Below are 15,883 nucleotides of genomic sequence, written 5' to 3'. Positions count from 1 at the left end.
TGCAATCGAATCCGACAGAATGTCGAGTATTTAAGGTTGGAGCCCTGATGCAGTCCAAGAATGTTTAGCTATGCTCCACATTCCGGTCGATTTTGTTTCTTTATTCAAATAACCTACTTCCAGTACTCCCTTAAATACATGTACCAGGCTATTGTGGTAAAGGTTAGAGTCGTTATGTAACACAAGGACGGTGAACTGTGTTGATCGACATTTTTCTTATTTCAAGTACTCTACTTATTCCAGTACTTCTTTACGTGCCCGGCTAATGCACATAAAAGTTGGTGAAGGTGTATCAACTTACTTTCAAGCATCTTGCAACACCTGAACTTTTTGATGCTCGACAATTGCTCTCCAGCTCCTCGGTACAATCCCACCAATAGGAAGCCATCCCTTCTGCACTGCCGCAGGTTTTCCTGTCCAGCATCCTGGTCATAACAGTCTGGGTACGAGTATGGATGAAGAGAAGGCTTGCAGCAGGCTGCCCATTAGATACTCTTTAGTTCGTCACTAGACCCCCGGTGGAACCCTCCAAGAAAGAATCCATGCGAGCATGTGGCCCAGCCTTCACTACAATGAAAAAATCGACTATGACCGATAAGATCTTTTCACTGGAAGACAGAACGCTCCTATGCTTAGTTCAGTTATCTCATGTTCTTTGTCAACCGTAAAAAAAGGAACGTAAAGGACTTACGTTTTGTGGATTTATCGCACAGATAGAATAGATGATGATGCTTTCATTATTAACCGATGGCACAATTAGGACTGATGATAATGTGATTACGTCAATTACGGTAGAAGAGGGTTTTTTTATTAGTTTGTTTTTTTTTATAGCATCATCTTTAAATAAAGGATGTTGTTGCTGTTGCCGTTTTGTTGTCGTGGCAAAAATTCTTGCATGTCACCAAGCATCTGAACCGACTCGAGTGAATAATCGCGCAAAGCTGCAACCCATCTAACATCACGGTACCGAAAAGACCTGTATAACGTTACCTGCTGAAGCTAAGCTGCCAGTCTGCTGAGTGGCAAGTGTAAGCCAGTTTTGAATGTTGTTGTCTAAATTCTTTAGTAGCCTCACTCTTACAAATCCTAACTCTAACCGGGTTTATGCATGAATGCTGGCCAAGTATTGGTGTTAGCCGAGAATGCCGGGACGGGACGGGCCTTCGAGTAAGTAAAAGAAGTTTTGCAATACCATCGACCTATCGAAACCAACAGGTGTTGACATGATCGAAAGGACAATCATAAAACTAATATTTCCTTTCTTTCTTTGATTTGGAGATAAAGGGTTTGGCTTTTTGAGGCCCTTCACGTCGTGACCTGCCAGTACATTAATTTGTCGTATCACTTTGACTGGAATATATGTCACTTAGTTCTAGAGAGTTAAAATTTTCTGACACTTCTACCAGACCACTTTTGTAGACTTCAAGCGCAAAATCAATTCTTTGTAGTAATTGTCAGATGTTATAGTTCTAAGAATTTGGCGCGGTTGGTCAACACAATATCCTTAGTTCAGTGATCGCCTTTATCGTAATCCTTCGTTCACTTGATACTTGATGGCTGCTCAGAATAAATTAAGGACTCACTGAAGGAAGATAATCTCATCGTTTTCAGATAATTAGCTACTGAATCTTGAGATTGTCATGTTTCAAGTAATGTTAAATGGACACCACTTGACGCATTTGGCACTTAAGTAGATTGTACGTACAACAACGACAACAACAAAAACAGAAAACAAAAGCCAAGTCTCTTGCTTAATCTATAGCTAGTTAATATTTGAATTATGGAGCTTGGAGTGAGATGCTTCTTCGGGGTTATTCATAAAACGTCGTTCGCGCAATACTTATTGACCTATATCAATGCACTCACTGTTAATCTTCTATCCACTTGTGAAGAAAGACGTTTCTTATCAATCACTTAATCTGTTCCTTGCCAAGTTTATACGGGCACTGATCTTCGTCTCTTTACTATTGTTCTTCGTGTTCAGTTTTGGGGACGGGTCTGGCAGTAAAAGCTACCACACCACCCGCTGCCACACCACGCCTCATGTCTCCTTTCTCGGCCTATATGTATTAATATACAATACCATATAAGACTACACTTACTGGTCCGACAGGTTACATTCGAACCGTACACACGAGGGTTCTTCTTCGACGATAGATTTGACGTGTTGATTAACCGAGGATAAGTCGATGTTACGACTTTGGGACGATGATGTTGATATTTTTTTTGGTATTGAAAATGATTTTGACGGCTGGAAGTTAGCGTGCGTGGGTGGGACAAGAAAGCTAATAAATATTTTACTTTTGGCTTGTGAAAGTTTCTTTGAAATAACGTATATGATCTCAGATGTTCCGAAGAAATTGCTAGATGGAACGAAAATAATCATACTTTGGCTTCATCCTGATCATTTTACGAAGGCCTAAACGATGTTAAGCTAATTCGCCGAGGAAACTTTAACTTTGAATTTATCTGCGCCCGTCAGCGAAGTGTTTTCAGTACGTCACTAGCTTAGAAATCTAATTATTCTGAAATTAAGACTGACTATGTTGTAATGAACAGCGGAGAAATGGTCGCCAACTGCAAACGCTTACTCTGTTCACGAGATTTATGGACGCATCCAATATTTACAATAAATTCAAACTCAAAAAATCGTTGGTTTGGAGTTCCCTGAAAGGGTACTGAACGACAACTTGCAGTGTTGTTTTAAAAACAGTGGTAAAGTGATCTTGTTACCCAGTGAAAAAAATCTTTCTGTTTGATTCAAACCAAGCAGTGTCCCCTCTTTAACTAATCAGCTTTAATAACGTGGGAAACGAAACGGTACGCTTAATGGTAATGTAGGTCGGTCGCCTTAAACTCTACGACTCATATAGGTTGGATTTTGTCCGTTCCGTCACTGCGAAAGGCTACATTTTTCCGTTTCGTAACAGTTTTGAAATGAGATTTAGAAATTTTAGTAGATGGTTCAATTCTCGAGAAGACTAAAAGAAGGACATTCACCGTTACGCGACTGAAAAATAATGAGCTGATGCGCCGGCTTGCATCGCTGCAAAAGACAAATCAGTCCGCACTCGAACTCACAAAGGTTGAGAGCTTTAAGTTTGTAATAATTAACAATCAGTCACCAAAGTGGGTGGCGCGGTGGCCTCATGGTTATAATAGTGCGCTCGATTACGGATCGAGCGGTCCGGGTTCGAGCCCTGGCCTGGAACAATGTGTTGTGTTCCTGTGCAAGGCACTACTCTCACAGTGCCTCTCTCCACCCACGTGTATAAATGGGTACTGGCGAATTTAATGCTGGGGGTAACCCTGCGATGGACTAGCATCCCGTCCAGGGAGGAGTAGAAATACTCCAAGTCGCTTCATGCTACAGAAACCGGGATAAGATTCGTCCTGATGGGCCACTTGACTCGTATGAAGACTTAACATTACCTATAATCTCTACTTTGACCTCTACTAAGCTGAATAATTGTTTTAGTTACTACAGCATTTGAAATAGTGACCCCCAAATTAAAAGTTTATTTTAGTTAGGAAGATCATGAATAACTCTTCGAAGGTAAATAGTTTGTGTGCACGATCGAGGAAAGCACGGCAAACAAGAAATAACAACGGCGTTTTCCCGTGAAATACTACTATAAAGCGAACTTTGAACAAGATACCAGGAACATGGAAGAAGTTACCAAATATTAGGGGTATTCTGAATTAGAGCACAATTAAGGAGAGAATCAACATTCCAAAAGTTAAACGCCGGACCTAGGGCCCGTTTCTCGAAAGCCTCGGAAACGTTTCGGGCCTGCAATTTAAAGCCATTTTTGATTTATCAGTATCTAAAAGCAGAGAGGTGCGTACGCCTAAGACTTCTTGTATAATGGGAACCTCTGTTCATAAACAGTTCTGTAATCGTAAGCTTGGATATTTTGCTTTGGCGTTCCGGGCGCGAAAACGTTTCGGGACCTTCGAGAAACGGGTACCTGCTCGATCATCCATCGGGTTCCGTAGTGGATTTAGTCTTTACCTAGACACAGTGAAGTTTACCATTTGCGGGAAGCTTAACAGAGTGCCTGAGTCTAGAGTGGCAGAAAAGATCTCAGAGTAGGGCTTTCTCTTAATGGAGTCGATAAACTTATCAATACAGTTTTGGTAGTGAAAAAAATTAAATTGAAATTGCTCAAATGATGCTACCTTTTAAAGGATATTCAAAATTATAAAACATTTAAATTAGAGTTTGGCTGAGAAAAAAAAGGAGAAGACTGATGATTCTTAGCCTGACTCCATTGTAAGTAAATAAATCAGCCCTAGCTGGTTTCCTTTATCCTTTTCAAATTGAAATTTGGACATCTTGGATTTACACGAGGGAGGAAAACTGGAGACTCCAAGAAAACCCTTCGAGCAAGTCAAGATCCAACAACAAACTCAACTTACATATGGGACCGGGCCAGAATCGAGCCCGGGCTATACTGGTGAGAGGTGAGTGCTCTAGCCTCCATACCATCCCTGGTTCACCCTGAATAAAGCAAAAAGGCGCATAGTAAGTTAATCAATAAAGCTGGCGTAAGTGAGTGCATAATTCTTCCTTTAATCGGCTTACATTGAGAGTGAGTACACTCTACATTCTAGCAAACACTCAAACAGCTTGCTTTTAACTCAGTCCCAGTCTTACTCGTCCTTTTCTTCAATAGGAAGTAGCTTCATCTCTTTACTGTTATCAATGGGTTTAACCTTGGGTGCCGTGGGATGGATACGAGGAAACACCGTAGGCTCAGGTTTTGCTTCGTCTTGGTCGTCAAAGTTCTTGACAGGAGGAATTTCCAGCTCCTTGCTGTTGTCGATAATCTTGACCTTGGGTGTCGGAGGAAATATGCGTGCAAACCCTGAGAACTTTTCCGCTTGGTCGGCTTGTGAAGTCAAATTTGTCATTTCTTCTTCCTCTTCCATTTCCTCGATGGGTCGTGATGGATACCAATATGACTTTGTTTCATTTTCTGTGGTGTCCTCAAACTGGCCCTCCATAGTAAATGCATAGAAATCTTTATTTGTCAGCTGATCGATGTACAATTATGCGTATGGGTATCTTTGCTTCATAACATGCCATTGCCAAGGGTGCATGTTCTGCTCCACCTGGTCTTTCAGGTCTTCGTAAAATGGTTTGTGGGCACTTCCAAAGCTGTGCTCTACCTCCTTACGATCACCAGAGCCGCCATGATCCTGATGGAAATTGGTTGTAGCTCCATGGTAACCTCCTCCCCATTTCATGTAGCCTTCCAGTTTAACAGAGAATGTAGGAACGATGGTAGCTGTGTAGGGAATGGTCACTGTCTGGGGCTTTTTGAATGCATGCCATTTAGCAAAGGTTTTCGGTGGAAGTGCTTTCTTTTCAACAATCTTTAAAATGTGCCAGTCGTTAGTGACAGTGGTCTCTTCTTCATCCCCACCCCATCCGTAGCTAAAACTTGTTTTCGCGGAAAACCCCACCCCGCCTGTCGCAGTTGGTGGCTCGTATTCCATGCCAGCCTTCATTCCGAAATAGGAATCCCAACTGCTTCGCTGGGCGTTTTTTTAGGGTGTTTGCAACTCGAATATCAACGTGCACTTCAGATGAATAACCTGGGTTACTCTTTCTGTTTGTGGCGACCTTGCTGTAGCTTCTGTCGGGGGAATTCATGAGCTGTTTTTCCTGATCCAAGGTAATAGGGGGCTTGATTGACTTTCCAAATTTCACATCTTTCATTGTGAAGGCAAAGTTTTCGTAGGTGATCTTCAAGCGAACGTCCTTCTTGGGTCCACCTTTAAGCTCGCAGCGATCTTCTCTGTATGTCGACTCCCAGGTGTCGCCTTTCTTGCGAAAATCTTCACCAACCCTTTTAGCCCAGCACCCACTTGACCATGCATACCCCATATAGCTAGCCAGCGTTCCGATGTAATTCATGGTGGTATCCATAACACGCTGTTTCAGTTGGTCTAGTGTTGCGAGTTGGGGGATTTCTAGAAAAAAGAAAGGCATCAGTCATTCTTCTTGCGTCATTTCATTCATGTAATGACGACTGCAGACGGAACTAACGGTTTGCCCACTAACTTCCGTTAAATATATACAGTTACTCCACAAGATCTAAATCTTTCTCATTGCAAAATATTAACTGATCTCTGTACTTAAACTGTAACTCGTCTTATATCAAATTAAACTAAGAATTGCAACTGGAGCAAAACTTTGGATTTATGTTTCCAGCTTTGATGAGGAAATATTTACTACTGGAAACCTTTCCTCATTTCAGTCTATACCAAAAGTTTCCAAGGCAAATCACTACATTTGGAACCTCTTGCAAGCGACCACCTCTCTTAAGCGATCGCGACCACTTTTAGAGTTTAAAGTTGTAAATTTTCTTTTGGTTTTTAAAAAAACCTCCCGTAAGCGACCACTTCACAAAACATAGAGCGGAAATTGAACAATACGGTGGTGTAACATTATCGTATTCCTAAATAGTACAAAAGACGCAAATTTCTCAATGGGAAGTACCATATTTTTCTCGACACACATATATAGTGGGGGTTCTGGCACAGCACTCACGCACCCAGTGCAAGCGTAACACAACACCTCATCTGAAGATTCGGTGTTGTGTTACGCTTGCACTGGGTGCGTTCGCTTGTGACCAGAACCCCCACTATATATGTGTGTGCTGTGCCAGAGCTGCGTGTGTGTGTGTGCTGTGCCAGAAATGTGTGCTGTGCCAGAAATGCGTCTGTGAGTGCTGTGCCACCACTGTGTGTGTAACGCAACAGCACAGCAGTAAAATTAGGCAAAATAGCGAGTCCAGCGAAGCTGCAAAGTCTGTAATCAATATGCGCGGATGTGCCCTTCACTAGTATATACAAAATTGTGCCAGAAAAGTTTTCCTATTGGAGAAGTGCATGCACAGTGTATACGCCGTCATGGCTGCCGGTGGACTTTCAGAGGCCATTCAAAGCCTCCCTCCAGAGCTTCGTCAGATGATTCTCAAGGAGTACATAGCGATAAAAATAAAGGAAAAAAAGGAAGTGGGGTGGGACAAGGTACAGAAGAATATTTTAAAACTGCCTTTCTGTCAATACAGGGAGCAGATTGTGCCGATGGTTATTTGTTTCGAATATCCGGACTGTTATTTCGAGGAGTGTTGTTTCCCCTGTTTCGAAAAGGAGGGAACTGTTCATAAAGCCACGCTAAGACAGCCGATAATACCTCTCGTAGAAGCCAGCCCTGAGTACAAGAATTTTTTTAAAGTATGCTCCTGGGACGGTTATGACTGGCACGAGTGGTTCCTTTTTGGCAGGGAGCGTTAGCGAAAAAGGCGGCGACAAACCTTCGTCCGAAACAAAGTTTTATTTTGAAATCGGCGAGTTGCGTGACATTTTTTCAGAAGACTGGAACCAAATATTCCCCAGGCTCCTTGGACGAGCAGTACAGAAAAACATGGAGGACAACTCAAGATTTTTTTGTTTGGGCCGAAAATAACGAACCAGAACAGAATTCACGGAAAAAATACGCTCAGTCAACGCGCTGTAAGTTATTTTTTCACCACAGAATCTACCGAAGTGAAGCGAGCAGGAGGAAACGAGAAAATAGCAAGATTCGATCGCAGCGTTCGATCGCTCGTAACATGTGTTATTCCTTGAAGAAGGGCCTCGATCGAGCCTATTTAAGTCTCCTCTGCTTCTTGCATGGCTTCAACGACTTGATATGTTATATGTCTGACCTCTTTCTGCCAAACGGGCGTAGAAAGTTCCGTAAAAATAAAGCAAATAGCGTGGAATAGCACAATCATTTTGGCCTTCAGAAGTACTGTTGGGATATAATTTATTCAGCCAACCTCTAAATATAGCTCAAGCATGACATCATCTCGCCACCTAAAAGCGCATGCGTATGTGTGAAAACCTGTGAATTTAGGCAAAGGACAGAGAAGCAACACCACAAGTGAAAGGAGAGGCGACTGGATCAATGTATATAGCTTGAGTAGTTTTACCATGTATCAGCGAGCAAATGATGGTGCTTTGGGATGTGAGGGTGGCCACCTCTGATTCCTAATACGGCGCGTACAGGCGCTTGACAGGGATATGGGGTGAGACCGTCCACGGTGACAACCCCGGGTGAACCTGCCCCGGCCCAGTGGTGACTGGGGGGTGGTCAGAGGTCCCTCGGGATGTCAAACCTCGTCCGGAGGTAAAACGGGACAGCCGCCTTGTCAGCGGCGCGAAAAGTCCTAGCCGGGGCTAGGCAAAAGAACAGCCAACAAGCTTATTTCGGTTAGCCGGAAATTCTCGGCATTTGTCGTTTCGGGAAGGCTTGGATAGATTTTTCTTCCATTCTCGGCAGGCGGCGCGCTTGGTGGCAACAGATTTGCCGAAGACATTGTATATATATATAGAAATTTAATTTAACTCTAATTCAAAAAGAAGAGGGAAGCCCTTGAAATCAAAGAGTTCGCCATTTTCATCTTTGACGCTAATGGTGATGCTCTTTATGAACTCGTCTGTAGAGCAGTCTCGCAAAACCTGTTGCGGAGAACCCTGGTAGCTTACCTTTTCATAAGGCTTCCATTTCACATCAAACAGGGCTAATACATTTGACCTTTTTGCCATTGAACAGATTCCGTTCTGTGTCGATCAAATTACAATGAATAAAATATGTCGTTGGAGCTGTAAGCCTTTTCACGAATGCCATAAAAGCCAAATTTCGCTTAATATTAAACAAACCGGCTAAATCGCGATCAAGTTCAGTCGGTTTTCCCCCAAAATGTTTGATTACAAGCTGGCCAAGAGGTTGATTTATTTCTGTTACAAGGTCATATTTATATTTTGCGAACAGACCTTGTATTTCTTTTGCCATGCTTTCTAAATTATAATGCCCTGGGAGTATTTTACTAGCTGACAAAGCTCTATCTTTGTTCTTATCTCCCAAGGAGGCCGAACCTTCCCTTTTCAAAGTGTCCCAGCTGTTGTACAAACTGCAAGAAATGAGTTTCATGAAATGCACTTTCGGTATCGGTTCTTCAAAATATATTGTCTGCCCGTTCTGTTGCGTGACAATAGTGAGAACAACCATTTTATATTTAACAAATAAAATTGTGTTCAAATAAGATGGCTAATTTGTGGAATGGTCCTGCGTTAAAAAAAGCGGAGGCGGCGAAGAAAAAGGCATGGACAAACTTTTTAACCCGCTTCCCCAAAGCGGACAAAAGCCGGTTCGTTTCGCAGGGAAGTGTCGACGAGAAAGATAACGTGACCGCGGAGGTGTTTTTCAAAGAAAACGAAGACTCGTTTCAAAGCGTCTTCGGCTCAGACAGGCGCCATTGGAGCGCGGAAATGAAAGAGGCGCTTGGTTTGGGAGACAGCGGTGGTTTTCCTTATCAATTGACGCCGCTTGGTTCAAAAGTTTCCCTGCCCATCCCTGCGGTACCTTTCGACGGCAAAGCGCCAAGCTTGAAAAAATTATTCAACGACGCAATCCAAATCTACGTCACGCCTGACCAATATTTCACGACAAAATTCAGAGGAATATTTCAAAACACCAAACTGGGGCACACGTCTGGAACCGAATCAAAACACTGGTTAGGAGGGCCCGACATGAAATATTGGCCGCAGCAGCTCAACTTCGTGGTTTTCTGCGCGACACAGGGGGGCGGAGTTTCTCGCGAAATCTTTGACAGCGGGATGGATCTCCCCCCGCAGATAAGAGCTTTCTATAAATTCCACGTGTACTTCACGGTCAGGCGCATTTTGTACCAGCTTGGAGGTATTCAGAGCATGAGCGCTTTGCCCGGAGACCCGCCTTTCAACCAATACAATAATCATTATGACGTTGCTTCGTACAAAAGGATATGCAACGAGTTCGGTATAGATCCGTCGAGCGATTTCCGCTAAACGCACGGGGCAAACCACGGCCTGGGTAGCGTTTACGTCTATGCGAGCGGTGCGGCGAAAACTGACTACCTATACCCGGGATGGAACAAATTCAGCGATGAAGGCGGCAAAGCTAATCAAGGAAACCTGATCTATTACATCGAGCCGGGGGCCGCTTCTGATACCCAATCGGACTGGTTTGCACCCAACACCGCGAATGGTTTGACGCAGGCGGGCTTGGCGCGAATCAACCAGTCAATCGAGGCTTTCGTTTACTGTGTCCTGTGCGCGCAAGTCAACGTCCGCAGCAGCATCCTCGGTTCGGGCGGTCGAGCAAGAGAAGCCCGAAGCGAGTTCCTGGTGCTGATGGAAAGCGCGATCACACAGGCCGACCTGGCCGCGAGTGTGCAAAGGTACCAGCTCGCGGTAGACCAAGCGAAGGTCAGGCTCAATCTCGCTGTAGTCCCCATGACCTGGCTCATGACCGCGCAAATGATTATCAACACCGCAAGCACAATCGGTTACAACAACAAGCTGAAACAGGCGGTCTCCGGGATATGAAACTGGGGGTCAACAACGAGGTAAACCGGAAGACAAAAAAAGCTGAGCTCAAACTCATGGCAGGCGGCCCGTCAAAAATTAACCCACTCAACAGCCACCCGTCCAACCCGATACACAAAGCCGCAACAGCCGAATCAAGGAGGGGCAAGCCCCTCGACCCGGGGCGTGGGGTTGAACCCCACAGGAAACCATCTTCTACCGAAACTCAACAAGCGCAGCAAACGGCAGAAAAAATAGAGCCCGAGGCTCTGGATAAAACACCGCAACACGAAATTAACAAAACGGCTGTCATTGTCGGTGTAGTAGGATTGTCGGCTTTGCTGTTAATGGCTTGGCGGTAAGTTAACGCTGCTTCTTAAAATATTTTTCGAACAAAAAGGCCACCGCGGCAAGAATGAGCAGCCAGGTGTGCTCGGCCAGAAAACCGACGACTTGGCCGGCGGCTTTGAAAAGGAAGCTCACAATCGAGCCAATCAGCCCGGGCAGCAGTGAACCAAGTTTCGCGGCAATATCTTTGAGGGCATTTCCCAAAGCTTTGCCGGTGGCTTTCAAACCTCTGGTGAGGACCCCGATGACAGCTCCGATTGTGGTCCCGGCGGCTAGAAGAATAGCAGTCAATGTCACGTCATAGTTTTTGAAGATCTCTTTGACCCTTTCCAAGAGAGGCCGCCCCCTTTCCCTTTCCGCGATCTGAGTTTGCAAACGCGCGATCTCCTCCTTTCTTTCTGCCACTCTGTCTTCTGCGGCTTCTTTTTCGGAGGGCGAGGCATTCTCATCTTAGATGATCGCCTGGTCTTCCTCGTTTTGGCGCTGCAGCTCGCTTTCCTGCTCTTTCAGGTCGTCCAACGGTTTTGTTTGGTTGAGCCTTTCTTCGATGGTATTTCTTTCACTTTCTTTTGCCGCGAGGCTTGCTCTAAGTCTGTCGACCTTTGCATGTTCTTCTTCTTTGTTTTTTGCTTGTGTTTCAAGCGCGGCCACCTCTTTTTTTGCTTTTTCAAAATCTGTTTGTAAATTCTTTTGCAGTTGCCTCTGTCTGCGCAGTTCTGCTTCACTTTCAACATTGCACCCATGCTCATCGTGAATTGCATCAATCTTTGCTTGCGTTCTCTCTATTCTTTGCCTAAGCTCCTGTAACTCTTGTGAGGCTTTTTCCCTTTCCGCGGCGAGTGTTTCCGCCTCTTTTAATTGCTTTTCAGCGTCTATCAAATTTTGTCGGACGGTTCTTATGGTCTCATTTTCTTTATCAATAACTTCCTGTGCCATCGGGCCAAGAGAGTCTTTGATCTCTTTTGAAAGTTTTGGGTTTAGCTGTTGCCTGCCTGTCCTCTTTTCTGTGGTGAAGAGGTCATAAAGTTTTTTGCCGAAGCCCTTCATTTTGACTTGCAGTCGGCCGGAGGCCTTGTTGTATTCAGTTTCTAGATTTATTGCGCTTGCATGCGGGAAAGTTCTCGTTAAACTGTCCCATGATCTTTGCTGTTCACCTTCCGCGCCTAACAAAGGGGTTTCTTCATAAGAAGTGTCGGGCAGGCCGGACTGCTCGTGCTGCATTGTACGCATTTCCGTTTGTTCGCCCCCGTGGTAGGGGTCGCCAGGTTGGTATGGAGTGGACGCCGCGCCTGGCTGAAAAGGATGGGTTGTGCCAACCTCTTGTTCGCCATCATCATCAGAGTCGTGGTCAAGCCGATTGTCGAGTTCCGGGTCTTTGTAACCAAATTCGCCACCGCCTTCCGCCATAGCGATATATTTCAAGCAAGTTATTTTTCAAATTAGAAATAATCGCCTGTGTTTTATTAACAATGTCAGTTCCAGAGAACCTTCGCGCAACGTACAGCGAAAAGACCGTACACGCCATGAAGGCCGAGCGCTCGGTCAATCGAATCACCTTTTCCCCTTCCGAAGCCAACCCCGGCAGTACGCTGTACGTTTCCGTGCCCAAGCTGAACGAGAACGAGGTTCTGGTGCCGGGCTCGCTAGCGCTTGTCTTTGACATCGACATTTCTGGGGGGGAAGCCAACAACTTCCTCGTCCAGAACGTCACGCGGGCGCTCGTTGACAGGCTGGTCGTGAAGTTTGCAGGCACTATCCTGCAAGACACGGTTGGGTATGACATCTACAAAACGTTCGAAGACCTTTTCCTTTCGCAGGAAGAGCGAGACAACAGGATTCTCGAAGGAATTCAGAGCGAGGATCTGTGCAAGATCCGCTCAGACGCGGGAGACAAGAAAAATGACTCGCAAGCCGCCGTTGAACACAAGCTGAACGATGTATACGGAAAAAAGTACCGGATCAGGCTTGACCATCAGATCTTAACCGACCACGGCGTTTTCTACCCCCAGGTCCTTTCCAACGACCTCACGTTCGACGTAAAACTTGCCCAAGCTATACACGTGGTCAAAGGCTCCGACACAACCCAGCTGAAATACAAGCTGAAAAACATCCAGCTCGAGTACAAAATGATCTGCAGCAAGACTCTGGCAGACGAGGCGCGGAGCGTTTACTCCAGCGGCAAAGAGTTCAGTTTCAACAACGTGCTACATGACAAAGAGGTGGACTTAAAAAAAGACACTGACACGAGGATCAACATCAAAGTCAACACCCCGAGAAGGTCGCTAAAAGCCCTCCTCCTCCTGTTTGTAGAGCCGTATACCGCGGGCGCCAGAGATTCAGAAAAATTCGTCTTCCCCGATCTGACGAAAGTCAGCGTCACGGTCAACGGCGCGCCCAACAAGCTTTACAGCGACGGCATCGAAGGCAAGGACATGTGGGAGCAAGCGAGCAGCAGAAAAAGGGTGAACTCGCGTTCGTGGGCGCCGGGGCGCTCGCTCTGGGCTACGCGGCCTTCCGGTTCCTTTAAACTTTTTTACGCCTTACTTATATGGACGCCAAACTCGCGAAATTTTACTACGGCCCCGGGGGCTACTGGAAAGGAATCGCCGCGATCAAAAAATTGGCCGAAGCCGCCAAGGTACCTGAAGAAGCCGCAAAAAAGTGGCTGATCAGGCAAGCGCTCTGGCAGATATTCCTCCCCGCGCCGAAGCGAATTCCTCGGCCGAAATTCGACGTTCCCACGCCCAACAAGGTCCATCAGGCGGACCTTCTTTTTCTGCCGCACGACAAGCTCCCTCGCGGCCGCAAAGTTTTCAAATACCCGCTGACCGTTGTCGACTGGCCAGCCGCTACAAAGAGGCCGAACCCCTGACTTCGAAGAATTCTGATGAGGTCGCCCAGGCCTTTCAGAAGATTTACAAGCGCTCGCCTCTCGAATGGCCTGAAATGCTGCAGGTTGACCCCGGGCACGAGTTCATGGGCGCTGTCACACAAGAGATGGACAAGCACAAAACCTTTATCCGGCGCGGGCGCGTTGACGTTCACCGCGACCAGGCCATTGTTGAACGTTTCAACCGCACCCTCGCCGAGCGCTTGTTCAGTCACCAGTACGCCGTGGAAATGCTTCTCCCTGAGGGCAAGCGGTCCACCGCCTGGGTGAAAAGACTTCCTAAAGTTGTCTTGGCTTTGAACAACGAGGTCACAAGCCTTATCGGCAAGAAACCCGCCGTCGCCATCAAAGAAAAATCTGTTTATGCAAGGCCGTCGACACCTTATTCACGGCCTGTCGGTAAACGCGAAAAAATCCTCCCCCCTCTTGTCCAAGTTCGTTATCTCTACCAGCCCGGCGAGCTTGAAGGGGGTGTGAAAAGGGCCACGGATCCAATCTGGTCTTTGAAAGTTTACAGCATTGAAAGATCTTTTTCCAAATCGGATCAGCCCGTTCTCTACTATATGCGCGACGGGCCCAAGCGCGGCTTCCTGCGTGAAGAGCTGCTGGTTGTCCCTCCGAACACGCAGCTATCCCCAGAGCAACTTTGAAACTTCGGCTTCCAACACTCTAAGTTCATCATCCGTTAATGTTGACAATATATCCATGCCGATGTACCCGTAAGCTTTTGTATGGATACCATCGTCACCTATCCATCGTTTTGAATCAAATGGCGAAGCGAAATTTTGTTAAGATGGATGCCGTAGATCCCGTGTCCCTCGCTTCGAAGAGTATTCATTCAATGCCATTGCTGCCATTACTGTTCATGCGTTATTTGTTTCTTGACAACATTCTTTTTCACACCCTTCGCTTTTTTGATATTTTTTTCGTCCATCTTCAGGATGGAGTACATTTTCGGTGTCAGACCCACGTACTCTGCGATGGGGGCGGGGGGGGGGGGGGGGGTCCCTGCACATTCGTCTTTCATTTTGCCCAAGACCTTTTTGTTCTTGTTGAGTGGAGAGGATGCTCCTTCGGGTAGTCGCTCGTGTCGTAAAGGTCCATGTTGTTTTTCATGTCTTCGTAGACGTCTTCTGTTTCGATTAGAATCAGAAGGCTGTCGGTGTCCCTGTACAAGAGCTCGCACTTCGAGCCATACTGCTTTTTAAGCTCGTTGTAAAAGAAGTCATACATCAGGATTTCGCTGTTGTCGAGGATCGTCATCCCCGTGTAGACCGGCTTGTTGAGAAGCAGCTTGCTTTTTCGCATGTCTATCCCCGCCATGTCGTTTGAAAATAAAACATGCCTTGAGTACAAAGGGCTGGCGATCAATTTCCTTATTTTTTCCGTCTCGTTGCTGCGCACTATTCTTATGTCAACGCGGTTTCGCAGGTTTTCCATGGTTCTGCCGAAAACCGAGTTGTTCATGAGCTTGTAAAAGTTCTTTTCGAAGTCGCTCTTCGCTTTCTTACTAAACTCTGTGTTCATCGGGATGTACGGCTCCATCCAGCGTTCTTGTTCGAACTCCAGCACCCTGTGCACACTTTTAAGTTTCATGCCCTGCTTCAGATTAAACTGCAAGTCCCTGTAATGCACAACGTAGTTCTTCTTGTCACGAAGCGTTAGCAGCAGCTTCTTGCTTTCCGGGGGTTTCAGATCCAGGTCTTTCATCAACCCCTTTTGGTAGTCCGACATCCACTCCTTTTTTACGGCCTTTTTCTCCGGCGCCAGGGGATAGCTGTTGTGCTCCTCGTGAAGTTCTTGCGGGTATTCGAGATCGACCTCGAGAATGCACCCCTTCTTCGCGTTTTCTTTCATACTAAGAATCTCCTCCTCTGTGGGTAACTCTCTTTTCCACTTGAAGCCTCTTATCGGGAGAGGCAAACTCATCGCCCATCCGTAGAGATTGTTTGCGTCGAGATAGATGATGTGTTTTTTGGGCTTGCTGGGGTCGTATCCCGGTACTTGCGGGTTGTTTGCCTTGGCGTACCTCTTGCTCACCATGGAGATTCCGCCCCGCATTCCCCTTTCCACGAAGAGATGTATTTCGTAGTCTGTGAGGAGCTCAAGCTCGAGCCCCGTCTTTTTCAGGAGCGCGTCCCAGGAGAGGCCTGGCGACGTGTAATAATGCGCCGGATCCAACCCGTACTGCTCAAGGCACAGGTTTCTGAAGTTCTCAAAAACATCCGCCAGAAGCGC

General features: G+C 46.1%; 2 protein-coding genes and 2 pseudogenes across 2 annotated transcripts; 2 read left to right on the top strand and 2 right to left on the bottom strand.

Annotated features, from left to right (window-relative positions):
* Positions 1-4,353: 4,353 nt before the first annotated feature.
* On the bottom strand, positions 4,354-6,072 carry LOC149096246 (uncharacterized; annotated as a pseudogene).
* Positions 6,073-8,936: 2,864 nt separating this feature from the next.
* Positions 8,937-10,769, top strand: LOC149096245 (uncharacterized; annotated as a pseudogene).
* A 423-nt stretch (positions 10,770-11,192) lies between these two features.
* LOC149096244 (uncharacterized) lies at positions 11,193-12,246 on the bottom strand. The gene has a single exon (XM_089281352.1). It carries the CDS (start codon positions 12,160-12,162, stop codon positions 11,206-11,208), a length of 957 nt encoding a protein of 318 aa, XP_089137478.1. The 5' UTR covers positions 12,163-12,246; the 3' UTR covers positions 11,193-11,205.
* Positions 12,171-13,508, top strand: LOC149096243 (uncharacterized). Its single transcript, XM_089281348.1, has one exon. The coding sequence runs from the start codon at positions 12,225-12,227 to the stop codon at positions 13,422-13,424; it is 1,200 nt and encodes a 399-aa protein (XP_089137474.1). The 5' UTR covers positions 12,171-12,224; the 3' UTR covers positions 13,425-13,508.
* The last annotated feature ends 2,375 nt before the right edge of the window (positions 13,509-15,883 follow it).

This window comes from Orbicella faveolata, unplaced genomic scaffold (assembly GCF_042242905.1).
Source record: "Orbicella faveolata isolate gen_17 unplaced genomic scaffold, um_ofav_v1 contig_48, whole genome shotgun sequence".
Lineage (NCBI taxonomy): Eukaryota > Metazoa > Cnidaria > Anthozoa > Scleractinia > Merulinidae > Orbicella > Orbicella faveolata.
This window is presented reverse-complemented; position numbering and strand designations above follow the sequence as displayed.

Coding starts and splice junctions, on each gene's coding strand:
- LOC149096243 (XM_089281348.1), top strand. CDS start 12,225: ATGTCAGTTCCAGAGAACCTTCGCGCAACGTACAGCGAAAAGACCGTA.
- LOC149096244 (XM_089281352.1), bottom strand. CDS start 12,162: ATGGCGGAAGGCGGTGGCGAATTTGGTTACAAAGACCCGGAACTCGAC.